Source organism: Pelodiscus sinensis, chromosome 22 (genome assembly GCF_052426305.1).
Source record: "Pelodiscus sinensis isolate ZL-2025 chromosome 22, ASM5242630v1, whole genome shotgun sequence".
Classification (NCBI taxonomy): Eukaryota; Metazoa; Chordata; order Testudines; family Trionychidae; genus Pelodiscus; species Pelodiscus sinensis.
In genome coordinates, this window is record NC_143073.1 from 13524133 (window position 1) to 13540227 (window position 16095).

Here is a 16095-nt window from a genome sequence, read left to right on the forward strand (position 1 = left end):
TTTGCGGAAAAGCGTCCTGCCAAACTAGACGCTCTTTTCCGAAAATGTTTTTAACGGAAACTTTTCCGTTAAAAGCATTTCCGGAAAATCATGCCAGTGTAGACGTAGCCTTGGTGTCTGACTAAACTATCTGCCAGAAAGGCCTCAAGACATCCCATACAGCAGGAGACCCCTCTGCTTCCCATGGTAGCTTGTAACCTCTGCACCATTCTTACACCTGGAGGCGGATTAGCAATTTGTAGGGCCTGGGCCAGAGCAAGTGAAGGTCCCTCCTGACTCCTGCCTGCATCTCCCACCCACCCCCATCCATCCTGGGAGCTGCCTCGCTCTTCCCGTCTGACCGGTGCTCCTTTTGGAGAGAGGATTGTGTGCAGAGGCTTGTCCCGCTTTTCTACCTGTCCTGTGCGCCTGCCAGAGAGTGGGGTCAGGGCACAGAGACTCCCCCCACCCACCTTGCCCACCCACCTGATGCTTCTGCCTGGCAGCCATAGAGGTCAGGACATGAGGTCACACATTTTTCTTGAGGCCGCCTAATGAGCCGATGCGAACGCTAATCACATGTACTTTAACTCTTCATTTTCAGAAGCTTAATTTAGCCTCCACACCTATGCTGGAAGGGCACGAGGCAGCCCTGAGCAACCTTAACTGCATTTATGTAGTTTATGGGCATTTGATTGCCTTCATGTTTTAATGCACTTTATTTTGCCACTATAATTGTGCTTTTTTCAGTTAGGGGTGCAATTTTGCATATCCCTAACCTGGAGAGTAATGTTGGCAGTGCTTTTAAGCATAGACCAGGCAAAAGTTTGCCTTTGGATAGAAGTACTTTGGTATCAGATGGCAAAACTTCTAAAGGAAGCTAATTCAAAAGGCAATAAAAATACACCACACGCTTTGTCCAAAAGCTACTACTTGTGGGGCTCAAATTCAAATGCACTGGTATAGTCCAGGTATAATGCCCAAAACATGTCCCCTCCAGCCAACCAATTACTTTGCTGACAGATTACTGGATACCCTCTGAAAGCTAACAGAGCCTTAGTCTTGCTGCTTGTCTGCATTTTCATCTCTTTGATTTGTCAGTTGGGCTCATGCCCATCTGAAATCTACTTCCTCCCCTTGCTCCCCCACCCACACACAGAGCTTTGGCAGTCAGGGACACACCCTAGCTGATGTAAATGACAAGTGACTGAAATCAATTGGAGGGACAATTAAAAGCCTAATTCCAGCCAAGGTTTGAGCAAAACGTCAAAGGCATCTGGTGATTTAGCAAACGGTGGCTTTTGAGAAGAAGTCCAGTATCTCAGGAGCCCCTCAATGAATTAAACCCAAATTTCAAACAGTAACCCTGCCGGTTTGCCATTAAAGAGTCGCAGATGTCAAGACAATATGAGCAAGCATGTGTACTTCATAGCAGTTAGAATAATTGTGCCAAACCAACATAATTCCCTTTGACAGAGTTACTGACCTAGTGGATGGGGAAAGCAAAACAGTTGTTGTAACAAGAAGGAGTCCCGGAGGCAGTACCGAGACTTATTAATTCAGGGCAAATTGCTTAGAAACTGGAATTGCTTACAGCCCAAACCTAGGGATCCTTCACTGTAAGGCACCCCAAACCAGTCACAAAGAGATCTTCTATTCTCCGCACTGGCTAACAAGAAATTATACAAACCATTCCCTTAGACACTTTTCTCTTGTGCTACCACCAGTAATGCTCCTTGTATAGTTAAGAGGTTATGAAAACCAATCGAATCAACTTTAAAGTTTCTTCTGATCCTGAAGGACTGCCCATATTTCTAGTTCAACTTATAACAAAGAATCTTACCCCTAACGATGTGGTTTCTAATTCTTTAGACGCTAAAATCTAAACATTTCTTCATAGAAGGAAAGGCAGGGTGAGAGTTAAAATTGTTAAAATAATCAAATAGAACAATTGCAAAGTTCTTGGTGCTGATCTGTAGCAGTCATGGAATAAATAGCTGGCTTATGCCAAGTCTCTGGAGTACATCCATATTGGATGGGTCATCAGTCCTTTGTTCTGAGCTTCAGTTTATACCAAAGACCCTCCATGGGTGAGAAGCAGAATTGAAGACAAAATGGAAGGATTTCCAAGGCCTTCTATATATCTTCCCTCCTGTGGATGGAATTTCATTGTTCTCCGTATGGAAAAGTACAGTTCCAAGATGGAGTTTGTCCCATGGGCAAGTCACCTGTCCAGGCAAAACTCGGTTCTTTACAGGTTGAAACCATTGCTCCATGCTGGTCTGAACATTCACACACAGTCTTATCAGCTGAGGATTGGCATCTCCTAATGCCAATTGCCAGTCAAGTAGTTCTATTCAGCCTAAAAAGTCCCTTTTCAGTGGGCTGGCCACTGAAGCAAACGTTGGAAATGCAAGTACCTAGCTAATACTCATAACTTCAAATACAAAATTGATGCACACACATAAATAATATAAGCATAACTAGCAAACCATAAGCTTTTCATAAATATCTCCCTGGGTACACTTTGTACAAGGTTTGTTGCCAACATATCACAGCGGTTGCAACAATGTTCTCTGTGTTCATATTAGAAGCCAATAACATCACAGTTGTTACAGCTTGATTTTGAGAATAGTGATCCAGTGCCATTTGACATTTCATAAGGGAAATGAGCAGAATATGGGGTAGATGAAACTACGATATGATGAGTGCACAGTTGTTTGAAAGACAGTACTCAGAGAGTACTTATTAATAGTTGGCCCTCCTATTTCAAGGGTGTATCTAAGTGATCTCTAAGAAGTCATCCCTGGGTTTGGTACTATTCAATATTTTAACTGATTGCAGGGATAATGGTGTGGAGAGTCTGCCTATACAAGTTGTGGCTGGCTCCAAGCTAGGAAGGTTGTGAGTACTTTGGAATCTAAAATCACTTTGACAAACTGGAGATTTGGTCTGAAATCAGTATGATGAAACTAAGTAAAGGTAAGAGCAAAGTACTCCACCCAGGAAGGAAGAAATCAAATGCACATTTACAAAATGGGGACTATTTGGCTAGGAGTGACAGTACTGCTGCAAAACATCTTGGGTGATAGCAGATCACAAAGTGAATATGAGTCTACCCTGTGATGCAGTTTCAAATAAAGCTAATGTAATTGTTCAGTGAATTACCAGGAGTATCAGATGGAAGAAATTGGTGGTAATTTTCCTGCTGTATTTGGGTATGTCTACACTTGCCCCCTAGTTCGAACTAGGGAGGCAAATGAAGCATATCGAAGTTGCGAATAAAGCATGGGATTTAAATATCCCGTGCTTGATTAGCATATTTGTGGCCAGTCGCCATTTTAAAAAGCTGGGAGCCCGAATTAACTCGCCACGTGTAGACACGGTAGTCCAATCCAAAACCCTTCCCTCGAATTAACTGTTATTCCTCATTGCACGAGGAGTAACAGTTAATTCGAGGGAAGGGTTTTGGATCGGACTACCGCGTCTACACGCGGCAAGTTAATTCGGGCTCCCAGCTTTTTAAAATGGCGACTGGCCGCGAATATGCTAATGAAGCGTGGGATATTTAAATCCCGCGCTTCATTAGCAACTTCGGTATGCTTCATTTGCCTCCCTAGTTCGAACTAGGGGGCAAGGGTAGACACACCTTTTGGCACAGTGGAGTCTTCAGCTGCAGTACTGTATGCTGTTCTGAGCATCCTACTTTAGGAGTGAAAAAATTAGAGAGAGTCCAGAAGAACGCAATAGAAATAAAAAATGTGGCCAACTTCCCCTCCAAAGAATGGTTTAAAGAAAAAAAACTAGACAATTTTAGTTTTGAAAAAGATAGCTGAGAGGTGAACCTGATGAAAATCTTCAAAAATGTTATGATCTATAAAAAGGATGCTGCCATTGTAGAACAAGAAATAATTGACTTAATCTGCAGCATGGGAAAGTTAGGTTAGATAGTCAGAAGAACTTTCTAACTAGAAGGGGAGCTTATTACTGAAATAGGTTACCAAGAGCAGTTGGGATCCCTGTAGTCATAAGTTTTTAAGAACAGGTTGGAAAAACACTTGTCAAGGATTGTCTCAGACTAGTTGGTTCTGCCAGAGCATGGTGAGTGATGGTCTAGTATCTCTCAAGGTGCCTTCCAGTGCTACATGTCTACAGTTCTATAATTTCCACGCATTGGGCAATTTCCATACTCCCTACTTTTACATCTGATTCTCTGTGTTCCATAATTCCTCAAAAATGTGCTTTTCTGACTTCTAGTACCTCTCAGATACTGCATGCAGTGACGTTTTTTCTCCTGCCTTTTATTACACCAAACTCCACTAGCCTATTCTCAATGGTCCCATCTTCCTACTGTCTTTCCCCACTGTCACTGGGTCTCATTCTGTCAGCAAGAAGCAATTTCAGGGGGCCTTCTCCTCTGACTAATGTCTTCACTTTCTGGGACACGGTTACCTTCCCTGTGTATTAGGGGCTCCTTTGATGAGGGAAATACACGCAGCCAGACACTCAGCAGGGATGGAACTAGGTAATTCATCATGGCAACGTCTAACCTACACCCCTCTGTCAGCAGAGGGATGTAAATGAAGCACTTCAAAAGTACAAATGAAGCAGGGATTTAAATATCCCACGATTCATTTACATAATTGCGTCATGGTGCTGTTTCGAACAAACGCCATTTCAAAACTGAAACCGTGGTTTAGACGCATTTTTTTCGACAACTGGGCACTTTTTCGAAAGATACTGTACTCCCAAATTGAGGAGTACAGGATCTTTCAAAAAAGCGCCCTGTTGTCAAAAAAAAAAGCTTCTAAACTGCAGTTTGAGTTTTAAAATGGCGCTTGTTTGAAACAGTGTCATGACGCGATTATGCAAATGAAGCACAGGATATTTAAATCCCTGATTCATTTGCATTTTCGAAATATCTCATTTACATCCCTCTGCCGACAGAGGGGTGTAGGTTAGACGTAGCCCATAAGTAGAGTGTTCTGTATCTTTGAGCACCTGAGGAGCAGGTCCTGGGATTTTATTGTTTTAAAACAAAGTAGAGTTAAAATAAGGGAACATTTTGTATGACTTAACATCCTGTAAATTCCACTGATATCCCTGGGTTTGCTTCTCATGAGCAGACTTTCCAATCTCCAGTCCTGATGCAGTCTCCCAGCTGGTACCAGGGGAGGTCCCAGATCTCCAGTGCACCAAGGAAAAAGACATACTGAGAAGCTCCTACACAGGTAAGGACTCATTAAACCAGCTCAAAGACTGTCAGTGCATAAAGGAAACTATTAGGCTTGCCTATATTGTGAGCTCTCCATGTTCATTGTCCCCAGCAGATGTCTCTCATGGCTTTCTACCCATCCTGACTGACACCTGGCAGGATCTCTTTCTTGTTCCCCTGAGTGTTGGGATGTGATGTAGAAGCAGATGCAATCCTCTCTTCTCTTTCTCACATTTGGAAGAGTTTCGGGGAATTCACTTCCTGATCATTCCCCCATCTCTCCAACATTTTTGGTTTGTTCTCTCCCTTCCCATGCCCATTCTGAGGTTTCTCTCTCTATCCTTGCAGGTTACATGAGGGCGAGTGAGAAGAGAGAGCAGAATTCTCAGCAAGAAGATGCTGAGGGAGTAGAAGCACATAAGAGATTATTGCCAAAATCTAAAGGAAATATGTCCAGCAGTCACAAGCTTGGAAAAGTCTGTGAAGGCCAGTATAGGCCAGAGAAACAGCAAGGAAATCAGTCAGGGAAGAAAGCCAGTTTATCCACCAGTTGTGGGAGAATGCAAACACAATTCAAGGAATCCACAGTGCATCAGAGAATTCTCCTGGGAGAGACAGACAACCCAAGCACTACATGTGGGGAAAACATCAGGAGCCACACAGACCTTACTCACCATGACACAATCCTTACAAAAGAGAAACCCCATCGATGCAGTGAGTGCGGGAAAACCTTCACTCGGCGTGCACATCTTATTGGCCATCTGAGACTCCACACTGGAGAGAGGCCCTATGAATGCAGTGAGTGTGGAAAAGCCTTCTTTCGGAGGCCACAGCTTATTACACATATGAGACACCACTCAGGAGAGAGACCCTTTGAATGCAGTGAGTGCAAGAAAAGATTCACTAGGCGTTCACACCTTATTACACATCAGAGAATCCACACAGGCGAGAGACCCTACGAATGTCGTGAGTGCGGAAAAAGCTTTGTTTACAGTTCATCCCTTATTAATCATCAGAGAACTCACACAGGAGAGAGACCTTATGAATGTTCTGAATGTGGGAAAACCTTCAGTGACAACTCAGTCTTTAGTAAACATCAGTGGATCCACAAAGCAAGGAGACCCTATGAGTGCTCTGAATGCCAGAAACGCTTCACTCGGCGGGCTGATTTTATTAGGCATCAGAGGATCCACACTGGGGAGATACCCTGTAAATGCTCCTTGTGTGGGAAAAGCTTCACTCAGACTTTACGTCTCATTTACCATCAGAGAATCTGCAAGGGAGATGAACAACAAAAATCTTATGTAAGCGTAACAAGCAATTTTTTTCCTGTAGGTCTTTTGCTAATCCCCACATAGTTACCTGTAAAGCTGTTTCCACCATTTCTTTGCTGTGTTCCCTCAGCTCACTCATGCGACTTGCCAGCTTTTGCATTTGCAAATTGTCATTCTTTGGGGTCTTTCCCATGGTCTTTTTCTCAGCTCCTTAGTCTTTTGAGCATGTGTCCTGCTCTCAGAAATTTCCATCAGCCCCACATGGGGAAGATAGTGCTGACCACAACTAACTACATTAAGGAAATCTCTACCTGGACCTTGTCTCCCCTAGCTTGTTCATGGACTTTGCTAGCTTGAGTTTGCTACTCTGATGTAAATACACAGCTAAAGACAGAGTCTTTGCACCATGGGCAGACTCATCTTGCACATTTCTTCAGTTCTTTTTGTATAATTTTTCTCTTTGAAAATATATTAAATATAACAAGAGCAGTGGGAATGGGGGTTCACTTTAACCTCTATGACATCTGAGGGAAGTGGGGTGAGTTGGACGGATTCCCTTCTTTCCCTTCACGTCTAGCAATGTTATTTTTGATCTGTGCCATATGGTAGTCAAAAGGCTTCTCACGAGTGGCTTTTTTAGTTGAAGTGTTGTATGTGGAGTCTCCCGCCCCCTCTCCTCATTTTCAGCTCTCTAGACTGCTTCAGGTTTCGGTACTGGAGGAGGAGACCTTGGGCAGACGTGGGCAATAATTGTTTTCTTAGGGGGCACTCCAAGATTTTGTTAAATGATCAGGGGTTACACTTCTCTATGGAGTGGGAGTGTGGTCTGGGTTGAAGGTTGGGTGCAGAAGGGAGCTTGGGATAGGGAATTGGGTTGCAGGAGTGAGTGTGAGGTCTGTGAGGTAGTTTGGATGAAAGAGGGGATTGTGACCTGGGGCAGGATGTTGGAAACCAGGGTCTGGGGAGGGGAAATAGGTACAGATGAGGATTCTGGACTCATGGAGGGGTGCAGAGGGCTTGAGTTATGACCTGGTCGGGGATTGGGTTATAGCAGGGAGGGGAAGGAGTATGAGAGAGAGGGGATGATTCTGGTCTGGGGGAGGAGTATAGTAATGGTGCAGGGTTTGGGAGGGAGTTGTGACCCGGGGTATGAGGACCAGAGTTTCAGGATTGGGTGGTGACCTGGGGCAGGGAGTTGAGGTTTGGGAGGGGGTAAGGAATCCTGTGCAGGCTTTGGCTGGCTCAGTAGCTTCCAGCCAGTAACCCAGCAGGATCCTCAGGCAGGCTCTCTTTTCCCATGGCCGCTGCTCTCCCCACAGCTGCAGCTCCCAGAAAAAAAATCACCTCTATCTTCTGGGCATTGAGGAGGGGGGACAAGTTTCCCTGTAAGCTGCATGCCTGTGTGCTCTCACAACAGTTTTCTGAGCTCTGCTCAGAAGTCCAAAGGTCCCACGTAGGCAGGGAGCTCACCTGAACAGCGCGGGGAGTGGTGTTTCACTAAAGGGAGCTAGCTGCCTACTTGAACTGAGGAGCCTCCCAGAGCTGGTAAAAAGAGAGATAAGGAGACAATTAATGGCTAGGGTTATGGGGAGGGAATGAGTGAGCTAGTAAGTAAGTAATTGGCTGATGATGAGTCAAAGGGGAGGGGTGTTTTGAGCATCCCTCTGCAGGAGGGGAGAGAGGCAGAAACTCAGCACTCAAGCTTCCCAGGAAGAGGGAGATAAAGGGATGGGGAAGAGAGGAGAGTGGGTGCTGACATCTGTGCAGTGGGTAGTGGCAGGGGGCAGTTTGTTTGGGGTGTCTGACTAGCTGCAGTCCTCTCTCTGACTGGGTTGAGTGGGGGAGCCGGCTGCAAGGGAAGTGTGTGTGCCAGGACATTTGCATGACTGCATTTCAAAGTTTGCATAAGGTGTTAATGGCTTACGAAAGAAAAAGATTCTTTTAATAGAATGATTTTGGAGTGTTGCAAAGATCTAAAACTCTGACCTTAATGATTTTTTTAAAATGTGTGTTACTAATTAATACATGGGATAGTGTATTTCATTAAGACCAGATCTTTCTATTTGGTAGAGTTCTGGCTCTTATGAGTCAGACATAGCAAGTACTAGATTGAGCTGTTAGAAAGGTTGATACATGTACTCTCCAAGGGTAGTGTTAATTTTCTTTTTTATTTGATTTCATATTAAATATCATGTGCATTGCTCCTTATTAAATATCCCTTGTTTTAATACATTTTCCTTCACACATATGGACTGCTTAAAATTACATGTGTGCGTTTTGTTTATATTAGTGTGTGTGTGGATGTGCATCACCATCTCAATATCAGGGGTTCATGTGAGAAATTTTAACCCGCCCAAAAGAAAATTCAACCCACCCAAGGATAGAAAATTTTAGAGAGAACACTGGAGGGGGTCTCAAGGCTTCAGCCCTGTGGGGCGCACCTGCCAGCTAATGGGAGCTTTGGGCGCAGACAGCTTGCAGAGTTGCACTGTTCCCCTCTCGCCAAGGGCAGCACAGAGAGGAGCCAGCAGCTTGCTGACAGCCTGTCTAAGCACTGCTGCGCTGCTGGATGTTAGTGGCCCAGAGATAACGATCGAGGCGTTGGTGACTCCTGGTCTAGGGAGTTTGATCTGTGGGTGGGAAGAGGCAGAAACTATGCAGAGGTGCAGAAAGAGGTGCACAAGTTGTGACAAAGCTGCTGGTACTGGTGTCACCTTGTTCCTTAAGTCAAGGAACAGACCCTTAGGGTTTGGAATGGAAATGTCTTAATTTTTGGAACAGGAAGCAATTTCCCTGGATAGAGCTGGGAAAACCTACCGGGCTTTTAGTGCTGGAGCCTGAACTTATGAATCTGCAGCTGCTGGGAAATATGAAGGGGGCAGTCACAGTGGGGCTTAGCGGAGCTGCCCCTCCCCTCACATCCAGCAGCCAGAATAGAGTAGGGGTTGGGGTTCTCATCAGGGTGTCCCTGAATTCTTCTAGGGGCCTCATGTAGTGTATTAGCCCCTGTTTAGTCGTTAAGTCACTCCATCCTCTTGCCTGGCGGGGGGAAAAGGGGTTCTCTCTTTCTCACCTCACCCTGATGCCTCTTGTTCCTCTAAGCATTTTGATTGGGTTTCTTTATTCATGACTAATGAGGCTGAGAGTGGGACAGCAGGTGCTGATTGGGTGGCGTGTGATGGCTAGGAGGAGTGCTGACCATCCCAGCATTCAGTAACTAAAGGGTTAAACTCAGGTAGCCTGGAGTTATTGGCAGGGAGCTAGGAGAGCCAATAGGAGAAGGTATTGAAAGATATACCTGCCTACTGTTTTTCTTTATGTGAGTTTTAAGCTAGGAATTGGGAAAACAAGGTGGATTGAACCAGGCAGAACTATCATGCCTACAAAGAATATTGGGCATGGAAATGGACTAGACCTTGAAGGACGGGTCGTGAGTAGATAGGGAAATATTTGTTCAGACACTATCAGGTTATTTTCTTGTTTTGTTGTTTGGTTAAACTTCTCTGTGCTAAGTCCACAGCTCACCCACTTCCCTCCCTAAACACTGTACTTTAAGCTGTATCCCAGGGATGGAAATTTCTCTGTGTTTTTAAACTGTTCTTTTCTCAATTGCTTTAAAATACCTAGCAACCAAGTATGTGTTATTAAATATATCTTTTTGTTTTGTTAATAAAATCACCATATTTTAAGGCCATGATTTGATTCTTGTGTCCTGGAGGTAATAGGAGGTCTGTGTATTCTTGCCTAAGACTGAGAGGTCAGTTATCAGAGATTGCAGCTTGTTTTTTCGCTCTCTCTCTCTCTCTTTTTTTTAACACTCGTGGTAAAAGAGATTGGGGGTACCCCTCAGAAAGAAGTTTCACTTGGTGAGGGCAGCTACCTCTAAGGCCAGGATATCCGTGAGGGTTGGGCGCTTTTAAGCAGAAGCCTATAGAGGCAAAGTATTTTTGAAGTCTGTTGTGGGCCCCCCTACCTTCTCCATTTAGAGTACCATAACGGGAAATAGCCTTGACATGACGGCAGCACTGGTGGGATCATTTTCGACCAGGAACACAGACCTCAAGATTTTAGAAGAACACCTTTTTGTTGTTTTGCTGTTTGGACGTTTTGTGTTTTTTTGTTTTTTGTTTTCCTTTTCCTTCCTGTGGGGGAAAGGTACACACAAGGTTAAAGCTTCACAGCCCACATGTCCAAACCAAACAGTTGTTTTGGGTTTTTTTCTAGCTTTTGGGGCAGTTGGATAGCTTGGCTAGAGTAAGGCAGGGAAGCAACCCGGGGTATGCATTTGTGGTCAGGCAGAGTAGCCCTGGAGCAAAATACCAACGTGAAAACAGCCTCAAATCAGGATGAAATGTCCACTTCCGCAGAAGACTCGTACAACGAGGAGAGGGACAAGAGAATGGCCCTGTGAGGCCAGCGGGGAGTAACCTTGTGGGGGCAGGAGCAGAGGGGGGCAGCCATGTCCCTCACATACCACTGTCCTCAGGGAGAGAAAGTGTCCTTAAGGCAGACAGACCTCTAAAGGTGAGATCGAGTTCTTCCTGCAGATGAAGAGTTCAGAAGCGGAAGTGGAAATGAGGAGGTTAGAAGTTGAACTGGAGATAGCTAAGAAGCTGAGCACTCTGAACTACACTGACTAACCATCCTGCTCCAACCAATGCTTCCCAACCCAAGAAAAACCCGGTGGACAAGTGCAATGAACTAGTGCAAGTGCAATGAACAAAGATAGGAGATGATGCAGACGCCATCTTAGTGAATTTTGAAAGAGCCTGTCTTGGGTACAACATCCCCAAAGACCAGCACATGACAGAGCTGAGACCACAACTCAGTGGATCCTTAGCAGAAGTGGCAGCTGAAATGCCTGGGGGAAACATGAATGATTATGAACTTTTTAAACAAGAGGGCAGTATTAGGATGGGGCTCACCGCCAAACATGCTTATTGCCAGTTCAGGGCCCTAAGGTGGAAACCAGACATGGCATTGACCCAACATACCTGTCAGATTTAAAAAAAAAACCTGGGATACATGAATGTCAGGAGCAAATGTTAAGACTATGGAAGAGCTATCTTTCCTGATGCAAATGGAACAGTTCCTAAAGAGCACCAAAGATACATCCAAGATGGGAAACCCAAAACCATAACGGGCAGGAGGAAATTGGAGCCAGGTGGCTGGAGTTGATGGAGGGACAAAACTGACAGCCATTTGAGGGAATACCAGAAGGGGCATCCAGAGATGGCATCCCGCCACCGGGGGCATTCCATCCGCCTACCTTGCAGCGAACCCCAAGGGAAGCCACAGACATCCTCTCATCCCACAACCCCATTCTCTGGAATCTACCTCACTCCAGTTACACACAAGCTGGGCAATGTTTTAAATGTAATGAGCTGCGGCAAGTGAAGGCCAGCTGCCCCAGGAGCATCAGCTGAGTGCAGTTCATTGCACTGGGGTCACACCAAGAGTTTTCTGCCCCAGATGCCTCTCAGATACCCCCAGAGCAAAGAGAAACTAAGTGTGGGTGGGAAGAAGGTTATTGCGAGGAGAGACACTAGAGCACAGATATCCGTGATCCACTAGTCCCTTGTGGGCACTGAAATTATCAACCCAGAGCCTCAAGTGACTGTTCAACCCTTAAAGGCAGACTCTTTTGACCTGCCTACAGCCAAGTTGCCTGTTATGTACAAGGGCTGGTCAGGAATTTGGACTTTTGCAGTCTATGATGATTATCCCATTGCTATGCTGGTGGGAGAGGACTTAGCCAACCATGTGAAACAAGCTAAGAAGGTGGGAATGGTCACTCACAGCAGGGCTAAGCTGGTCTCCGCACCTGCTGTATCCCCAGACACTCCAGAGCCAGAGACCCAGATGGAGATGGCAAAGCCATACCCCAGACCAGCGACTACAACAGCAGCAGTGGATCCAGTTCCTGGAATCCAGATGGAACCAGCCCAAGAGCCTGAGCTGGTGGAGCAGCCAGTGCCGGGATTGGAACCAGCAGCAGAAAAGGCACCACGGAACCTGCAGCAGCAACTGTGTCTGCACAAGAGGCACCGTCGGAGCCTGCAACACAACCCAGTTCACCATCAGAGAGCAGTTCACAGCCGGCAGACACACCCACATCACCTGCATCGCTTCCAGAGGGACCGAGCTCAAGTCCACAACCCAGCAGGGTGCTGATGTCTGCAGCATCAAGGGAACAGTTCCAGGCAGAACAGGAAGCAGATGAAAGCCTGAGGGGAATTTGGATGGTGGCTCAGAGTGAGTCACCCCCTCTCAGCTCTTCTAACAGGTCCAGGGTTGCGGTAGAGGACTTTTATACAAAGACGCTCTTTCTGGTGGTTACAAAGAGGACTAGCAACTCAAAAACAGTTGGTAGTTCCAACTAGGTTCAGGGAAAAACTCTTGAGTTTAGTCCATGATCACTCTAGTGGCCATGCTGTTGTTGCCCAGACAACCTATTCAATGCCACACACAGATGAGCTGTTGGAGAAACTGGGATATGCCCAGTTCATCTGTACCCTAGACTTAACCAAGGAATACTGGCAACTACCTCTAGATGCGTCAGCCAAGGAAAAGTCCACCTTCATTTCACATGTGGGACTGTATGAATATATAAGACCCCCAAAGCGGGGACATAAAACCTGTTAAGATACTTCAGGAGTAGGGACACATACACAAACTCAAACACCACTAAAACCATGGGTTAAAAAGGGTGGCGCTGAAACAGTGCCAACGTAAGTGCCAGACTAATGTCCCGAGGAAGAGAATTCCATAGTGGCTTTTGGGAGGGAGGCCCTGCTCTGCATAGATGTTAACAGTATCTCCATAAGTGGAGGAACATGGAGCAGAGCCTCCCCAGCTCACCTCAGTCCCTGGGCAGGTTCGTAAGGGAGGAGACGATCCTTCAAATACCCCAGTTCCGACCCATTTAGGGCTTTATAAGTCATAACCAAGACCTTGAATTATGGAATTCAGAAACATACCGAAAGCCAGTGCAGCTGCCAGAGCACAGGCGATTATGGGTGATTTGAACCGCACTGCAGACAGCTTGCCGCACCACTGACAGACCTGACCATAAAATAAGCAACCAAAGACAGTTAGGTGGACTGGGAAGTGTCAGAAGCTTTTAAGCAGCTTAAGGCTGTTCTTATGACTGACCTTGTCCTGAGGCCCTAAACTACAACAGACCTTTCTTTGCCACCACAGATATGTCAGAGCATATGTGAGGGCAGTTTTGTTGGAAACAGGACCTGATCAACAATTCCATCCTGTTGTGTTCCTCAGGAAAAAATCCTCTCAGAGGGAAAGCCACTGGTCTGTCTCTGAGAAGGAATGCTACGCCATTGTATACACTTTAGAGAAGCTACGATCATATATTTGGGGACAACACTCATCTGCAAGCCAACCATTCTGTTATGAAGTGGCTTTACAGAGTCAAAGAGACGAACAAGAAACTCCTTCGGTGGAGTTTGGCTCTCTAAGACTTTGACATATAACACATCTCGGGAGCTTCTAAAAAAGTAGCTGATGAACTCTCCCATGAAAGTTCCCCAGACTAAGTCAGTTAAAACTCTCCCTGCATCTAACTCATTGTATTCTGTGAATGCAGGGGATCTTGTTTTGTTCATTGTATATTCAGTAGTGAATTTAGAGTGTGCAGGTATATTATTAACTATGTTCTCGCCTAAACCTCCAAGGAGAAATCACAGTCAGTGTGGACCAACCTGTCCAGTACTGTCTGGGATTTGGGGGGTGATGCATGGATAGTAGGAGTACTGGCCTTTTCTGAACATCCCAGCATTCAGTAACTAAAGGGTTAAACTCGGGTAGCTAAGGAGTGTTGGCAGGGAGCTAGGAGGGCCAATAGGAGAAGGTGTTGAGATTTGAATTGGAAGATATACCTGCCTGCTGTCTTCCTTTGTGTGAGTTTTAAGCTAAGAGGTGAGGAAATAAGATTAATTGAACCAGGCAGAACTATCGTGCCTACAGAGAATACTGGGCATGGAAATGGACTGGACCTTGAAGGACGGGTTGTGAGTAGATAGAGAAATATCTGTTCAGACACGATCAGATTATTTTCTTGTTTTGTTTGGTTAAACTTTTCTGTGCTAAGTCCACAGCTCACCCCCTCCTCCATCTAAACACTACTTTAAGCTGTATCCCAGGGATGGAAATTTCTCTGTGTTTTTAAATTGTTTTTTTTTTTCTCAATTGCTTTAAAACTCCTAGGAACCAAGCATGCTTTATCAAATATATCTTTTCATTTTGTTAATAAAATCACCATTTTTAAGGCGATGATTTGATTCTTGTGTCCTGGAGGGTAATAGGAGATCTGTGTATTCGTGCCTAAGACTGAGAGGTCAGCTATCAGAAATTGCAGCTTGTTTTTTCTTTTTTTTTTTCACAGCACTCTTGTGGTAAAAGAGGTTGGGGGTACCCCTCTGGAAGAAGTCCAAGTGCTTTCTTCCTGGGTTTAGAAGAAAGGGTTCTTTGTTTCAGCTAGTGGTGGGAGCTACCTCCAAGGCCAGGAAATCTGTGACCTTGAGGCTCTTTTAAGCAGAAGCCTATACAGGCAAGGTATTTTTAAGGTTTGTTGTGGGCCTCTACCTTCTGCACTCAGAGTGCCAAAGTGGGGAACAGCCTTGACAAGGGCTCTTGCTCTTCCAGGGGCCGGTGACGGAGGAGGTGGCTGTGTCTTTCACCAGGGCAGAGTTGGCTCTGCTGGATCCTACTCAGAGAGCCCTCTACAGAGCCAACATGCAGGAGAAGCATGAGAACATGACCTTGCTGGGTAAGAGTCCTGTCCCCGCTCTTTGTAGAAGGGGAAATGATCAATTTGAGTGCACATCACTGCACAATGCAACCTCTGCTCTGCCCCGTTTTAGCATCACCCCACACTAGCGCTCTACCCTCCCCTGCTACAGAACACTCTGGGAACAGGGCATAAGAGCAGCACGGCACCAAGTGTAACATCTTCTCTTTGCTAAGGCAGAACTGGGGCTTAGGTCTGATCTAGTGAATGGAGGCTGCCCATACCTGTTCTGAGCTTCCTCCACACAAACCAAAACACACGTTCAAAAACTCCTCCCCTCCCCCAGTTTATCCTTCCCGTGAGGATCCCTTCTGAGCCATTGCTTCACTTACCCCTGGGCCACTAGGATGTTTGCCACCAGCTGGCTGCCAATCCCCAAGGCAAGAACTCCTCCTTGTGTACCTCTGCTATCATAGCCATAATGCTGAGCCCTGAAATGGGGCAGACCAGATCCCTCAATATTCACATGCACCTCTCTTCATTCCAGTCACAGCTCTGCCAAGCTGCTCCAGCTAATACCTGTGCCATCCAGTCACCGCTACAGCTGCCCCAGTGCACACAGCTGGGGGGAAGGAGGATAAATGTTGGTATTCCCCATCTGTACAACACACGCAATGACATGTTCTTAGCCCTTCCTCGTGTCTGTTATAGATTGGTAGATTTTAAGGCTATTAGCTCATCTCAGATCTCCTGTATCACACGGACCATAGAATTCCATCCTGTCACCGCTGTCCTGAGCAGAGCACCTGGTGTCTGACTAAATTACCTGCCAGAAAGGCCTCAAGCCTTCAAGTGCAGACCTCATCAGGAGACCCCTC

The 16095-nt window shown here is 45.8% G+C and overlaps 2 protein-coding genes and 1 pseudogene across 6 annotated transcripts in view; 2 read left to right on the forward strand and 1 right to left on the reverse strand.

Moving 5' to 3' along the window:
* The window catches only part of LOC102463552 (uncharacterized), a 587148-nt gene that overhangs the window by 529589 nt on the left and 41464 nt on the right, over positions 1–16095 (reverse strand). The gene's annotated exons all lie outside the window — the stretch shown is intronic.
* Positions 1–16095, forward strand: part of LOC102444983 (uncharacterized) — a 66789-nt gene that overhangs the window by 42103 nt on the left and 8591 nt on the right. The window contains exons 14-16 of the mRNA XM_089772714.1: positions 5106–5210; positions 5543–6498; positions 15133–15256. Of these exons, the coding sequence (XP_089628840.1) occupies positions 5106–5210; positions 5543–6498; positions 15133–15256 (1185 nt within the window). The remainder of the gene's footprint in view (positions 1–5105; positions 5211–5542; positions 6499–15132; positions 15257–16095) is intronic.
* Positions 6548–15122, forward strand: LOC149521815 (uncharacterized; annotated as a pseudogene).